Consider the following 16,541-nt stretch of genomic DNA (forward strand, 5'->3'; position numbering starts at 1 on the left):
GGTTATCTCCCTAAAATCATGATTTTCTCTGTTTTGATTTTCTCTGCTCTCTTGAATGGCACCAGTGGTAGCTCAGCCCTAAGTCTATGGCTTTTACTTAGTCTTCTCAATTTGATCACTGGTTAGCGTATGAAAGCTACCTTTCTACCTGATTTTTGTATATAGAAACAGGGCTTTTAAAAGGTACATAATAGGGGAGCCTGTGCTGACAGCTCAGAGCCTGGAGCCTGCTTTGGATTCTGTGTCTCCTCCTCTCTCTGCCCCTCCCACGCTCATGCTCTGTCTCTCTCTCTCTGTCTCTCTCTGTCTCTCTCTCTCTCTGTCAAAAATAAATACACATTAAAAAAAATGATAAAAAAGGCAGATAATATGTAAAAATAGTAGTACTAGCAATACAGTAATGATGATGACAAATACTATATATTCTTTTTTTGGCCATGCATGTTTCCTCCATTAGCTTTCTTTTATCTGTTTATATGTTATCCTTTAAACAAATATTTCTTTCTCATAACATAAATTTTGGATGGCTTCTATGTTTTTGTGTCTAGCTGGGATATTTCTTGTCTGTCAATCACCATGTCTTTTTACGAATAAATGGGCCAGACTTTGGTGAATCTTTGACTACCTCCAAAACTTTGGTGGATTTTGGTTTTTTCCCCCCATTGTCATCAGCAACCACCTTTCTCCCTTCCCTTAAACTTGTACACTAATATGTAGGTTTAAATCTTGTCTCTGTAGCTATAAAACCTTGGGTAAGTTAATTTATATATGTATTAAATGTTTATGTGGGTGGGATAGAATATTGTTCTGAATAAAATGGAATTCTTTCCACATTTACTGATATATAATGAGCTATAACCTTGTGCCAGTTTAAGGTGTACTTTTTTTTTTGTATTCTTGGTTAAAATTTATAGGAGGTATCATTGTTTTAGACCATGAGCCAACATCCATATTTTCTTGATGTAGTCAAGACAGCACTGGATTTGGAATCAGAAGACCTGGTATTTGATTTCAAACTAAGTAACTATGTTTTTAGGTAAGTTACTTTTTTGAATTTGAGATTTTTCATCTATAAATGAAAATAATTCTATCAGATATATCCACCCCTACAGATAATTACAAGCATCAAATATGTGAAAGTCCTTAGTAAATATGCGCTAATAAAATAACGTATACTTTTCCAACTCTAAGATTGCATCATTAAATATTTTAGAAACTTTTAAAATATGGTGAAAAGAATCATTATTTTTTTTCTGACTTTAACAATGGCATGGAAGATGACTACTAATTATATCGTGAAGCTTGGAAAATAGAAACTGTAAATTTCCTGATATCTTGGCTGTTACTGGAAACTGCCACCTCACACCTGGTCTTCCTTTTCCTTTTACGTGCTGCTTCTTGTTTTCTAAAACTTCATAAAGTTAAACCATGAACCATTATACGAGTTGAGATGAGGCTTCCCTATTCCCAAGTAGAAATTTATAGCAAGAATACCAGGCATCCTTTTGGGAGTGATTGGGAACTATGTTAATGCTTAGTTTTGAATGTGAAGAGTTCCTTTATGCATGCTGCACTTCATGGAAAAACATGGTAGATGAGAAAAACAGAAACTGAAAAATGATGGACTTGAGAAAATGGTTGTACTTCAGAGAAGTGTTATTAACTAAATAATCAGGATATCCTTGCTACTTATTTTGTATTTTAGGAAACACAAGAACCAGAAGAAATGGTCCTTTTCCTTTGCAAAGTTATAATATATTTGAGGAGAGAAAATCTGTAATTGAAACCATTGAGGGGGCACCCTGGGTAGCTCAGTGGGTTGAGAGTCTCATTTCGGCTTGGGTCATGATCTCACATTTCGTGAGTGGAGCCCCACATTGGGCTCTGTGCTGTTGGCTCTGAGCACACTTTGGATCCTCTGTCCCTCCTTCGCTGGTGCTCTCTGTCTCAAAAAGAAATAAAATGTTAAAAAAAATTGAAACCATTGAGGAATTATGATTAGTAGCAAAGGATTTGCTCTAATAAGAGAGCAGTTATTATCTCTTCTCAAAAGGCCTTCCTTTCCCCTCTTAGCTTATTAAACTCCTACTGGTTTTTCAAAACTGACAACACTTTCTCCTTTGTCAAGATGTCTCTGAATTTCACAGACTCTTAGGTGTCCTTCTTGGCCAAAAGTAGGCATCTGGAATGTCTCCTATGATGCCATATATTGTGGTTTATTTTTAATGTGGTTAATTATTATTTTTCCATTAAAGTTTAAATTTCCTGACTTCTAGGAATAAGAGAGAAAAGACGTTTGTATAAAGTGTAGTTACTAGGAAAGTTTTCATAGAGGAAATGGGATTTTGATTTACCTTTAAGGATGGGTAAGGTTTGAAGTGTTCTATATTGTACTACCCTATACTTAACGAGTAGCCATAGGAGGCTGTTGGGCACTTGAAATGTGGCTAGTGCAACCAAGGAAATAGGTTTTTAATTTCACTTAATAACCATATGGAAGGAGTGGCTGCTGTTTTGGACTAAGTAGATCTAGGTTTGGCATACCTCTTCTCACTTTATCATTTTTCTAGCATATGGAGTCTGAAGTCATTTGTAGACTAGAAAACCTGGATTCTGTGTAACTAGTTGTTTTTTCCTCCCTGGACTACTGTTTTCTCCTTTGTAAATTATTAGCTTGGACTAGGGAATCATGAATGAGTTAGTGGGATAATAATTTTTAATGTTTATTTTTGGGAAAGAGAGACAAGAGTGTGAGAGAGGGAGGGGCAGAAAGAGAGGGAGACACGGAATCCAGCACCGCGTTCGAACTCATACACTGCGAGACCATGACCTGAGCTGTGGACGCTTAACTGACTGAGCCACCCCGACGCCTCTGTGGGGTATTTTTATGACTGATTTCACTCATCATGCACAACTGAGGTGTGCACATGTGTGCATATATAAATACACATATTAAAGGACAAGGGGCACCTGGGTGGCTCAGTCAGTTGGGCATCCTACTTTGGCTCAGGTCGTGATCTCATGGCTTGTGACTTCGAGCCCCACATTGGGCTCTGTGCTGACAGCTCGGAGCCTAGAGCCTGCTTCAGATTCTGTGTGTCCCTCTCTCTCTGCCCCTCCCCCACTCATCCTCTGTCTCTCTCCTTCAAAAATAAGTAAAGAAAAAAATTTTTTTAAATAAAAGGAAAAGCTTTGGAATCCATTTTTTTTTTCTACTGCTAGGTTTTTCTTGCTCTTTCCTTTTGGTTCCAGTTATGAGGCTTTTTGTGCATTCACGTATCTTTATTTTACCAGTCCTTACTGTTTATTCTGCAACCTACCTCTTTTTTTCAGATCACCTCCCTTTTTAGCAGCAAATCTAAGTATTATGGGAACCAGAGGGCTGGAGATGCAGAGTTGGACACACAGGCAAGAATATGTCTCCTACATGGCAACATTTTAGTCTGAAAAAAATGGGTAACAAGTAGAGAGACTCATGTAGTCATGCAAAATTAGGGGCAGGGAACTGTCAGACTTGGCATTGGATCTCAGACAATGGAGAGAATTGAAAGGGAAGCCATGAGATAAGAAAAATAAAAGGCCTAAGGTTGATGGAAGAACGGGAGAGAGTCATGGTTATGTGGTAACTGTGACATTAGTGGGCATATCTTCATCCAAACTCCCAAAGCTTAGGGCTCCAATAACTATAACCAAGGTTCACAAACGTCAGAGATTATAAAGACTCTGGACAGATAAATGGCATTGGCTTCCTTAACTTCCCATAATACCCCATTCTCCTTGAACATCTCGGAGAAGTCCTGCTAACCATTTTTCTAGGTACTTATACTTTCTGGGTTTCATGCAAGTACTCTGTGCCATCAACATCTATTCTGCCCTTGGTCCTGGCATACACCCAAGTCACCTCTATATCCTAAGTCAGGTTTCCTTAGCTCGCCACTACCCTGTGGGCTTAGTGTGAATTGCAAAAGTGATTGTAGGTACTGGTATAAGACCTACTACAAGAGACATAATATGTGTCTGAGATGAGTTGAGGGTAAGAAATAAGACGACTTGAATGACTGAGGAATTGTTGTATGAACAGTTAAAATAGTACCAGCGAGGGGTGCCTGGGTGGCTCAGTCAATTAAGCATCCGAGTTTGGCTTAAGTCATGATCTCATGGTTGGTGGGTTCAAACCCTGCATCAGGTTGTTTGCTGGCACCATGGAGCCTGCTTGGGATTCTCTGTCTCTTTCTCCCTCTCTTACCCCTCCCCCCCCGTCCCTCCTTCTCTGTCTCTCTCTCTCTTTTCCTCTCTCTCTGCTCTCCCCCTCTGGTGCTGTCTCTGTCTCTCTCAGTATAAATGCATAAACTTAAAATACTAAAAAAAAAGCAATAGCAGTGAATTCTGGCAAATGCAATCTTTACCTCTTCTTTGTTTTTCTGTTTGTGTTGCATTGCACCAACTTGCCTGCCCCTCCCGATCCTTGCTATATACATCTATGTTTTCATATTTGCTTCATTTTCTTGTTTATAGATCCATAGTCCTGGCAGCCATGGTGTTAGGAATATTGCACGTGGAAGTGACTCAACTGCTCTAGGTGACCCCAGGTAAAATGCATATTTAATAATGACCCTGAGAAGGAATTGAGGGGATACCTTGTTTTCACAATGTGAATAGCCTTGATTGATTAATCATTTTAATGTAGAACTTTATTAACATTCTCATTTTAGTTTCTTGTTATTTTCTGCTGTCTGGAAACATTCTAGCGGATAAATCAATGGATAGAGCAAATCACTCTGTGGTGTCAGAGTTTGTGTTCCTGGGACTCACCGATTCCTGGGAGATCCAACTTCTCCTCTTTGTGTTCTCCTCTATGGTTTATGTGGCAAGCATGATGGGAAACTCCCTCATCATGCTCACTGTGATTTCTGACCCTCACTTACACTCCCCCATGTACTTTCTGTTGGTCAACCTGTCCTTCATTGACCTGGGAATTTCTTCTGTCATTTCTCCGAAGATGATTTATGACCTTTTCAGAAAGCGTAAAGTCATCTCCTTTGGTGGCTGCATCACTCAAATCTTCTTCATCCACGTCATTGGTGGTGTGGAGATGGTGCTGCTCATCGCCATGGCCTTTGACAGATATGTTGCCATATGCAAGCCTCTGCACTATTTGACTATTATGAACCGAAAAATGTGTATTTTGCTTACAGTTGCTGCCTGGGTAATTGGGTTGAGCCACTCTGTGATTCAACTGGTTTTTGTAATAACATTGCCATTCTGTGGCCCTAATGTGTTAGACAGCTTTTATTGTGACTTTCCTCGGTTCATCAGACTTGCCTGCACAGACACCTACCATCTAGAGTTCATGGTCATAGCCAACAGTGGGTTCATATCTCTGGGATCATTCTTCATATTGATTGTCTCGTACATTTCTATCCTGATCACTGTTCGGAAACACTCTTCAGCAGGCACATCTAAGGCCCTCTCCACTTTGTCAACTCATGTCATGGTGGTGATTCTGTTCTTTGGCCCTTGCATCTTCGTTTATATCTGGCCTCACCCCACCTCACACCTGGACAAATATCTTGTTGTCTTTGATGCAGTTCTCACTCCTTTTTTTAACTCAGTCATCTATACATTCAGGAACAAAGAGATGAAAGTGGCAATGAGAAAAGTGTGTAGTCGGTTTATTATTTATAGAAGAATTTCTTAAATGACACAAGTATTACAAAATTTCCTTACTGACTTGAAGTAACAATACATATCTATAGTTTGAATACCAGATTCCAAGTACCTTACTACCATTGAGTTGTCCCAGATTAACAAGGGTCTTAAAAAATCTTAACTGAGAGATTGTGTTGCTGCCTGCGGTTGGTTGAAGGAAGCATGTGGTGTGAAAAACAGTAGCTCCCAGAGAAGGACAATTGCTTGTCTCTCGGGAGACATTACCTTGATGAATTTACTGTGGTCTAGAATTGAAAATTGTGTCTCTTCAGTGTCTGAGTGCGTTACATAAGGGGATGCTGATTGACACTAAATAAATTGATACTAGATAGAAATATATACATATATCAAGATGCCAATTGATTAACTTGCTGTAAAAGATCAGCAAGTGGTCTGAACTTTCATGTAAGCCTAATTAATTCAGTGAAGGGAAATTTATGAGAAGTCAAGTGATGAAAGGACATTAATGAGGTGGGAATCAGAGTAAGAGGAGTCAGCTGGACACTCAAATAATCACATGAGATTGTGATGCCTTTGAGGATAGGCCTGCCATCAGAAGTGGAAAAATAATGGATCCTTAGGCCAGGCCACCTTTCTGTCTGGACAGAGCTGGTTGGTCTCACCAGATTTACCTTTTGACTTTTGTTTGTACTCAGTTTCAGACTATCTAACTCCTACGTTCTTTAAGATTCGTTCTCATTTTTTTTGTAACTAGCCAGGTTCTTCCTTTTTCTTCTTCTGAAATAATAGTATTCCCATTGCATTTACAGGATTTGAGTCATTGCAAGCTAAGTTTTAGTTTTGGAGGTGTTTTGTATATGACTGTATTATATTCTATAAGAATGTGGGATTTGCATACATGGATTTAGAAATTTCAGTTCATATCCACTTTACCAAAGAAGAACCAAGCTCATTCTCAGAGATGTAGTACAAATAACTCTGAACCTTATGTATCCTTACACATAGTCCTTAACCAGTTAATCAGTATTCCTATTGTCTTGTAAGTGGTCCTTATTAATGAAATTACAATGTCACTTGCTAATTTATTTGTGTTTTCTTTCAATTTCCATTGTTCTTTTTATCATTCATTCATTATTTTTAACACCCCGGATGGATACTTGGAAAACTGTTTAGTAGCTAGCACTTATACTCAGTCTCCTAAGATTTGTTTGGAAGTAGTGTTTTTACAGGGGAGATTCCAGGTTTCTCTTTTACTGATTAAATAATGTTCAGTAGACTAGCAGGGATTGCCAGATTCCTCTCTGATTTAAAAAAATTTCTACCCCTCCCAATCTTTTGTCTTGCTGCTCTTCTATCAGGTCTGTATGTATGATAAGACAGATGCACCAACTGCATAGTACCTGAAGATTTTCTGTATCACTTAATTCTAAAGGTCATTGTACTCTGAAGAAATAACTACTTTTAGTGGACATCAATTCTGTTATTTCCTCAAATCAGCAACCTGCTTCTCCTGGTAAATGTAGCTTTGTCTTGCTGTAACCATGTCATATGATTAGAAGGTGACAGGTAAATCCTACCTCTCTGACTACTTCTGTTTGCTTGAAGGATGCTTCTGAACCAAGTCTTGATGACACATCTGTTAGCCATAGTTGAAGGCTTCAGGTATGAGCCTCTGACCAAGATGGGCCAAATCTGAGCTTTTCCTCAGGATGGTAGACCCAAGAACAGAGAGAAAACAAGCTCATCCCTTTTTGAGCTGTGATATGGAGAAACTGCTGCCCATCATACTTCCTGCTGTCAAAAATCAAGTCTGGGATACTGAAACAACATATGTGGAAAAAGACATAGGATTTACAGATAGAAGCTTGGCAGTAGCCAGTTTCTTGGTTCCAACAGTCTTTGGCATTCATCTTCATTCTTGCCCACCAATGAATTTGGTGACCAGCTGAGCTAATAAATGGGCGAATACATTAACCTTCTTGCTTAAATTTGTTTGAGGTGTGGTTTTGTCCTGTATAATCGAAAGGGTATTGATAAATACATTTCTGGTTCTAAGAAGAGTGTATTTTCCATGATTTCTGATGTGAATTCCTCCATGTTTTATTACTTAAGAAAGTACTATTTTTTTGTAATACAATTTTTTTCTTCTAATAAAAAGAAAAGCTTCCTTTGAATTAGAGATGAAATAGAAATTACCCATAAAATCACTATGTGGAGATAATTAGTGGCAATATTTTGATATGCTAATTTGTAGTGTTTTTCTCTGCCTAAATAAAAATAGATATTATAAAAGGGACATTTAATGGTCTCTGCATTTTATCCTGCCTGCCTTTTTGACGAATATTACATTCAGAGAAGTTTTTCACATTATCAACTGTTGCAGTACAAAATAATTTTAAATACATACATACTACTGCATTATATGAGAATCATAATCTATTTGTTTTTCCTCTCTCATTGATCAATTAGATTATCTTTAATTTTGTGCTCTGCTTGAAAATTTTATATATGTTATCTGTATCTCAGATCACTTCCTAGAGATTGATAAATTTGGTATCAATAGGGGATCATAATCATTTAAATTTTTTATTCACATTTTAATTTCTCCCAAAAGATTTTTAACTGCTAAAAAGTATATCCAGTTAAAAATTTTTTTAATGTTTGTTTGTTTGTTTTGTGTGTGCATGTGTGTGTTTAATATGAAATTTATTGTCAAATGGTTTCCATACAACACCCAGTGTTCATCCCAACAGGTGCCCTCCTAATTACCCATCACCCACAATGTCCTCCCTACCACCCTCCATCAACCCTCAGTTTGTTCTTAGTTTTTAAGAGTCTCTTAAGGTTTGGCTCCCTCCCTCCCTCACTTTTTTTTTTTTTTTGTTTTCCTCCTTCCCCTCTCCCATGGTCTTCTGTTAAGTTTCTCAGGATCCACAAAAGAGTGAAAACATATGGTACCTGTAACACTCTACAGTTCCATCCATGTTGCTACAAAAGGCCATATTTCATTCTTTCTCATTGCCACGTGGTATTCCATTGTGTATGTAAACCACAATTTCTTTATCCATTCATCAGTTGATGGACATTAAGGCTTTTTCTGTAATTTGGGTATTGTTGAAAGTGCTGCTATAAACATTGGGGTACAAGTGCCCCTTGTGTCAGCACTCCGGTATCCCTTGGGTAAATTCCTAGCAGTGCTAATGCTGGGTCATAGGGTAGGTCTATTTTTAATTTTTGGAGGAACCTCTACACTGTTTTCCAGAGCGGCTGCACCAGTTTGCATTCCCACCAACAGTGCAAGAGGGTTCCCGTTTCTCCACATCCTCTCCAGCATCCATAGTCTCCTGATGTGTTCATTTTAGCCACTCTGACTGGCGTGAGGTGATAGCTGAGTGTGGTTTTGATTTGTATTTCCCTGATGAGGAGTGACGTTGACCATCTTTTCATGTGCCTGTTGGCCAACTGGATGTCTTCTTTAGAGAAGTGTCTATTCATGTTTTCTGCTCATTTCTTCACTGGATTATTTTTTTTTTGAGTGTGGAGTTAGGTGAGCTCTTGATAGATTTTGGATACTCGCCCTTTGTCTGATATGTCATTGGCAAATATCTTTTCCCATTCCGTTGGTTGCCTTTTAGTTTTGTTGATTGTTTCCTTTGCTGTGCAGAAGCTTTTTATCTTCATGAGGTCCCAATAGTTCATTTTTGCTTTTAATTCCCTTGACTTTGGAGATGTGTCAAGTAAGAAATTGCTGCGGCTGTGGTCAGAGAGTTTTTTTCCTGCTTTCTCGTCTAGGGTTTTGATGGTTTCCTGTCTCACATTCAGGTCCTTTATCCATTTTGAGTTTATTTTTGTGAATGGTGTCAGAAAGTTTCCTCATTTCATTCTTCTGCATGTTGCTGTCCAGGTCTCCCAGCACCATTTGTTAAAGAGACTGTCTTTTTCCATTGGGTATTGTTTCCTGCTTTGTCAAAGATTGGTTGGCCATATGTTTGTGGGTCCAGTTCTGGAGTCTGTATTCTATTCCGTTGGTCTATGTGTCTGTTTTTGTGCCAATACCATGCTGTCTTAATGATGACGGCTTTGTAGTAGAGGCTAAAGTCTGGGATTGTGATGGCTCCCACTTTGGTCTTCTTCAATATTACTTGGGCTATTTGGGGTCTTTTGTGGTTCCATGCAAATTTTAGGATTGCGTGTTCTAGCTTTGAGAAGAATGCTGGTGCAATTTTGATTGGGATTGCATTGAATGTGTAGATGGCGTTGGGTAGTATTGACATTTTAACAATATTTATTCTTCCAATCCATGAGCATGGACTGTTTTTCCATTTCTTTATATCTTCTTCAATTTCCTTCATAAACTTTCTATAGTTTTCAGCATACAGATCTTTTACTGGTTTGGTTAGATTTATTCCTAGGTGTTTTATGCTTCTTGGTGCAATTGTGAATGGGATCAGTTTCTTTATTTGTCTTTCTGTTGCTTCGTTGTTAGTGTATAAGAATGCAACTGATATCTGTACACTGATTTTGTATCCTGCAACTTTGCTGAATTCATGTATCAGTTCTAGCAGACATTTGGTGGAGTCTGTCGGGTGTTCCATGTATAATATCATGTCATTTGCAAAAAGTGAAAGCTTGGCTTCATCTTTGCCACTTTTGATGCCTTTGATTTCCTTTTGTTGTCTGATGGCTGATGCTAGAACTTCTAACACTATGTTAGACAACAGGGGTGAGGGGCGCCTGGGTGGCTCAGTCGGTTAAGCGTCCGACTTCAGCCAGGTCACGATCTCGCGGTCCGTGATTTCGAGCCCCGTGTCAGGCTCTGGGCTGATGGCTCAGGGCCTGGAGCCTGCTTCGGATTCTGTGTCTCCCTCTCTCTCTGCCCCTCCCCCGTTCATGCTCTGTCTCTCTCTGTCCCAAAAATAAATAAACGTTGACAACAGGGGTGAGAGTGGACATCCCTGTCATGTTCCTGATATCAGGGGAAAAGCTCTCAGTTTTTCCGCATTGAGGTTGATATTAGCTGTGGGCTTTTCATAAATGCCTTTAAGATGTTTAGGTATGTTCTGTCTATCCCGACTTTCTTGAGGGTTTTTATTAAGAAAGGGTGATGAATTTTGTCAAATGCTTTTTCTGCATCGATTGAGAGGATCATATGGTTCTTATCTTTTCTTTTATTAATGTGATGTATCACGTTGATTGATTTGCAAATGTTGAACCAGCCCTGCATCCCAGGAATGAATCCCATTTGCTCATGGTGAATAATTCTTTTTATATGCTGTTGGATTCGATTTGCTAGTATCTTATTGAGAATTTTTGCATCCATATTCATCAGGGATATTGGCCTGTAGTTCTCTTTTTTTACTGGGTCTCTGTCTGGTTTAGGAATCAAAGTAATGCTGGCTTCATAGAATGAGTCTGGAAGTTTCCTTCCCTTTCTATTTTTGGAACAGCTTGAGAAGGATAGGTATTATCTCTGCTTCAAATGTCTGGTAGACTTCCCCAGGGAAGCCATCTGGTCCTGGACTCTTATTTGTTGGGAGATTTTTGATAACCGATTCAATTTCTTTGCTGGTTATGGGTCTTTTTAATTTTCTATTTCTTCCTGTTTGAGTTTTGGAAGTGTGTGGGTGCTTAGGAATTTGTCCATTTCTTCCAGATTGTCCAGTTTGTTGGCATATAATTTTGCATAGTATTCCCTGATAATTGTTTGTATTTCTGACAGATTGGTTGTAAGAATTCCATTTTCATTCATGATTTTATCTATTTGGGTCCTCTCCCTTTTCTTTTTGAGAAGCCTGGCTAGAGGTTTATCAAATTTGTTTATTTTTTCAAAAAACCAACTCTTGGTTTCGTTGATCTGCTCTACTGTTGTTTTAGATTCTATATTGTTTATTTCTGCTCTGATCTTTATTGTTTCTCTTCTTCTGCTGGTTTTGGGGTGTCTTTGCTGCTCTGCTTCTGTTTCCTTTAGGTGTGCTGTTAGATTGTGTATTTGGGATTTTTCTTATTTCTTGAGATAGGCCTGGATTGCAATGTATTTTCCTCTCAGGACTGCCTTGGCTGCATCCCAAAGCATTTGGATTGTTGTATTTTCATTTTCGCTTGTTTCCATATATTTTTATTTTCTTCTCTAATTGCCTGGTTGACCCATTCATTCTTTTGTAAGATGTTCTTTGACCTCCATGCTTTTGGAGGTTTTCCAGACTTTTTCCTGTGGTTGATTTCAGGCTTCATAGCATTGTGTTCTGAAAGTATGCATGGTATGATCTTAATTCTTGTATACTTATGAAGGGCTGTTTTGTGACCCAGTATATGATCTATCTTGGAGAATGTTCCATGGGCACTCGAGAAGAAAGTATATTCTGTTGCTTTGGGATGCAGAGTTCTAAATAGATCTGTCAAGTCCATCTGATCCAATGTATCATTCAGGGCCCTTGTTTCTTTATTGACCATGTGTCTAGATGATCTATCCATTGTTGTAAGTGGGGTGTTAAAGTCCCCTGCAATTAGCACATTCTTATCAATAAGGTTGCTTATGTTTGTGAGGAATTGATTTATATATTTGGGGGCTCCCATATTCGTTGCATAGACATTTATAATTGTTAGCTCTTCCTGATGGATAGTCCCTGTAACTATTATATAATGCCCTTCTTCATCTCTTGTTACAGCCTTTAATTTGAAGTCTAGTTTGTCTGATATAAGTGTGGCTACTCCAGCTTTCTTTTGGCTTCCAGTAGCATGATAAATAGTTCTCCATCCCCTCACTTTCAATGTGAAGGTGTCGTCAGGTCTAAAATGAGTCTCTTGTAGACAGCAAATAGATGGGTCTTGTTTTTTTATGCATTCTGATACCCTGTGTCTTTTGGTTGGCGCATTTAGTCCATTTATGTTCAGTGTTATTATAGAAAGATATGGGTTTAGAGTCATTGTGATGTCTGTAGGTTTCATGCTTGTAGTGATGTTTCTGGTATTTTGTCTCACAGGATCCCCCCTTAGGATGGATCTCTTGTAGGGCTGGTTTATTGGTGATGAATCCCTTCAGTTTTCGTTTGTTTGGGAAGACCTTTATCTCTCCTTCTATTCTAAATGACAGACTTGCTGGATAAAGGATTCTCGGCTGCACATTTTTTCTGTTCATCACTTTGAAGATTTCCTGTCGTTCCTTTCTGGCCTGCCAAGTTTCAGTAGAGATATCGGTCACAAGTCTTATCAGTCTCCCTTTATATGTTAGAGTACGTTTATCCCTAGCTGCTGTCAGAATTTTCTCTTTATCCTTGTATTTTGCCAGTTTCACTATGATATGTCGTGCCTAAGATCTATTCAAGTCATGTCTGAAGAGAGTTCTCTGTGCCTCTTGGATTTCAATGCCTTTTTCCTTCCCCAGTTCAGGGAAGTTCTCAGCTATTATTTCTTCAAGTACACCTTCAGCACCTTTCCCTCTCTCTTCCTCCTCTGGAATACCAATTATGCGTAGATTACGTCTCTTTAGTGCATCACTTAATTCTCTAATTTTCCCCTCATACTCCTGGATTTTTTTATCTCTCTTTTTCTCAGCTTCCTCATTTTTCATAATTTTATCTTCTAGTTCCCTTATTGTCTCCTCTGCCTCTTCAATCTCTGAGCCATGGTCATCTCCATTTAATTTTTCAGCTCATTTATAGCATTTTTTAGCTCCTCCTGGCTGTTCCTTAGTCCATTGATCTCTGTAGCAAGAGATTCTCTGCTGGTCTTTATACTGTTTTCAAGCCCAGCGATTAATTTTATGACTATTATTCTAAATTCAGTTTCTGTTATATTGTTTAAATCCTTTATGATCAGTTCATTAGCTGTCAGTATTCCTGGAGATTCTTTTGTGGGGAATTCTTCTGATTCCTCGTTTTGGATAGTTCCTGGAGTGGTGCCGAACTGTGGGGCACTTCCCCTGTGCTGTCTTGAATAACTTGCGTTGGTGGGCGGGGTCGCACTCAGACCTGATGTCTGCCCTCAGCCCACCGCTGGGGCCTCCGTCAGACTGGTGTGTGCCTTCTCTTCCCCTCTCCTAGGGGCGGAATTCACTGTGGGGTGGCATGGCGCATCTGGGCTACTTGCACACTGCCAGGCTTGTGGTGCTGGGGATCTGGTGTATTAGCTGGGGTGGGTAGGCAAGGTGCACGGGGGCAGGAGGGGCAGGCTCAGCTCGTTTATCCTTCTTTGATCAGCTTTTGGAGGGGCCCTGTGGCACTGGGCGGGAGTCATACCCTCCGCCGCCGCCGGAGGGATGGATCTGCAGAAGCACAGGGTTGGGTGTTTGCGCGGTGCAAGCAAGTTCCCTGACAGGAACTAGTTCCCTCTGGGATTTTGGCAGGGGGATGAGCGAGGGACATTGCGCTGGCAGCACCTTTGTTCCCCACCAAGCTGCGCTGTGTCATCCTGGGCTCAACAACTCTCACTCAGGTTGTCCTCCAGCCCTCCTGCTCTCTGAGCAGAGCTGTTAACTTATAACCTCCCAGATGTTAATTCCTGCTTGCTGTCTGAACACACTGCGTCCTGACCCTCCGCTTTTGCAATCCAGACTCGGGGGGGCCTCTGCTTGGCCGGCGGGCTGCCCCTCCGCACTGGCTCCCTCCTGCCAGTCCGTGTAGCGCTCTCCGCCTCTCTGCCCTTCCTACCCTCTTCTGTGGGCCTCTCGTCTGCACTTGACTCCAGAGACTCCATTCTGCTAGTCTTCTGGCGGTTTTCTGAGTTATTTCGGCAGGTGTAGGTGGAATCTAAGTGATCAGCAGGACGCGGTGAGCCCAGCGTCCTCCTTAGCCACCATCTTCTTCCATTTTGCTAGCTTATATGTAAATCATAATCACTAGTGGTAGTTTATTCGCCTTTAGAGTTGACCTCTAAAAGAATTCTAACAGGCATGGTTTTTAGTGTCAAAAATTGCATTGCCTTTCTCCTGGTATATCTTTGGTGAACTCATAGATAATTATACATTTTATCATCCTTTCTCAAAGGAAGTTCTATCTTAATGGTCTCCAGATCCTTTATTCATTGAATGGGTTTGGGTCAATCTCTCAGTTTGGTATCACTGGGGCTCTCAAGATGCTTTCATATCCAATTGCTCTGCCCTTTAGATATGGAGGTTATGATGGCAATCCCTAATTCTCTGCATAGCTTATGAGGAGATACTTTGGTTGATTTGTATTTTAACCCTGGGGAGTAGTTATTGTTGGAAATCAGAGTGAGACCAACTGGAGGAGTTACAAATAACGGCCTGTAGGCTGACTTAGAGCCAAGCCCTGAAAGCCAGTCACACAAAAGAAAGTTAAAATCCTCCTAGCCTTCTTATAAAATAGCCAAATTGGACAATATTTACATGGGAAAAATGGCAGGTTTAGTGTAGATTTGGTCTATGTGCCTCTTAATCGTAGCTGACTGTCCACTCTCTATGTAGTAGTGTTGCACGAGTTATGGATAGATGGTATATGAATAGTAGAAACTGCCCTTGTCCAAGAGAGTTGAGTCTTGGGAGAAAGGAAGGTAGTCTATTTTCATTGTAAGTCGGTGAAAAGGAGACAAAGACTGAAATGAGAAAAAGACTTCCTTCATGTTGATTAACAACAGACGGACTGAAGCACGAAGTGACATTAGGATCTTCGCTCAATCTCTATGGTGCCAATTGATTCAGTTAATATGCTTTTCAAATCAGAGATACAGCCGAAGGGAAGACCTCATTAATGAGAATTTGTGGAATAATGTGAAAATCCCTAGATTTGGATCCCTAGGCACCTATATTTTTATCTCTTAGTAGTCATTTAATTAAAATGACTGTTTACAACCTGGAAATATGAGTCTGATGTATTTAATGTGACTCTTCTTCAGCTGTTATCTGCTAACATTTTTAGGGCCCTGATTCATCCATTCTGATCAAGGATTTGCAAACACCCTTCTTACTTGTATCCACACCAGATAAAATTTAAAGGAGCATGTAAATTAAAAAGCATTGCAATTAGTTATCTTATAAGGCAAATTTGACTAGTTTCCATTTGAGAATTACCTTCGTGTTTTCGACTAAGCCAGAAGATTGGAGATGCTAGGGACCATGGAGTTGCTGTGTAAGTGAGAATATGTTCCATGCAAGGAGTTATGGTAAAAAGCCCTTACAAAGTGCTTGTTTCTGTGATACTTCCCCTAAATAGGACTTTGGAGGAGTTTGAAAAAGTCATGGAGAGCCAAAATTCGTTTGGAACCTCAAGAAGGAATATTGGAAATGATCTGGATGTAGATTCCATGAAGATAATCTCTGTCACTTCCAGGATACATGTGTTGTAGTCCCTGATGATTTTAAGGAGAACTTTTTTTGACTCTACGTGAACTTACCCATCATAGTAAGGACAAGTTTACCATCATTGTAAATCAACACTGCTAGGGAAATTTTAGAAAAATCACGTAGAGTATCTCTAAGACATGCCTAGTTTCCGATGATATAATCATGGCAAAACTGTCAAGATTAGGCATATGTGGGAGGCAGAATCTCACAGACCATTTGAATACATCCAAACTGACTTCATATTATTACTCCCTGCAATGGGATATGAATATGTTTTATTTTTCTATGTTTGTTTTCAGAACGGTCAACATCCTTGTTAGCGATCTGTCTCTGACACTGGGAAGAGTATCCTCAGTTTCCCACTTGGGGAGTCACGACACTGTCATAAAAGACCTACGCAAGACCTTCTCATGTACATGAAAACTCCACTATTCATACCATCTCCCATCTTCTGGCCTAGGAGAAAAGACAAATGGAATTCTTTCTTTTCCTTTCCTTTTTTTTTTTTTTTTGACTTTTTAAAAAGTTTCTATTTTAATGCCAGTTACTTAACATACAGTCGTATGTTAGTTTC

General features: G+C 39.6%; 1 protein-coding gene across 1 annotated transcript; it reads left to right on the forward strand.

Annotated features, from left to right (window-relative positions):
* Window positions 1–4,759: 4,759 nt before the first annotated feature.
* Window positions 4,760–5,698, forward strand: LOC124508118 (olfactory receptor 4F3/4F16/4F29-like). The gene has a single exon (XM_047074533.1). The coding sequence runs from the start codon at window positions 4,760–4,762 to the stop codon at window positions 5,696–5,698; it is 939 nt and encodes a 312-aa protein (XP_046930489.1).
* The last annotated feature ends 10,843 nt before the right edge of the window (window positions 5,699–16,541 follow it).

Source organism: Lynx rufus, unplaced genomic scaffold (genome assembly GCF_022079265.1).
Source record: "Lynx rufus isolate CCGP_SWC_20201006 ecotype Redwood Valley unplaced genomic scaffold, mLynRuf1.p SCAF_13, whole genome shotgun sequence".
Lineage (NCBI taxonomy): Eukaryota > Metazoa > Chordata > Mammalia > Carnivora > Felidae > Lynx > Lynx rufus.

Coding starts and splice junctions, on each gene's coding strand:
- LOC124508118 (XM_047074533.1), top strand. CDS start 4,760: ATGGATAGAGCAAATCACTCTGTGGTGTCAGAGTTTGTGTTCCTGGGA.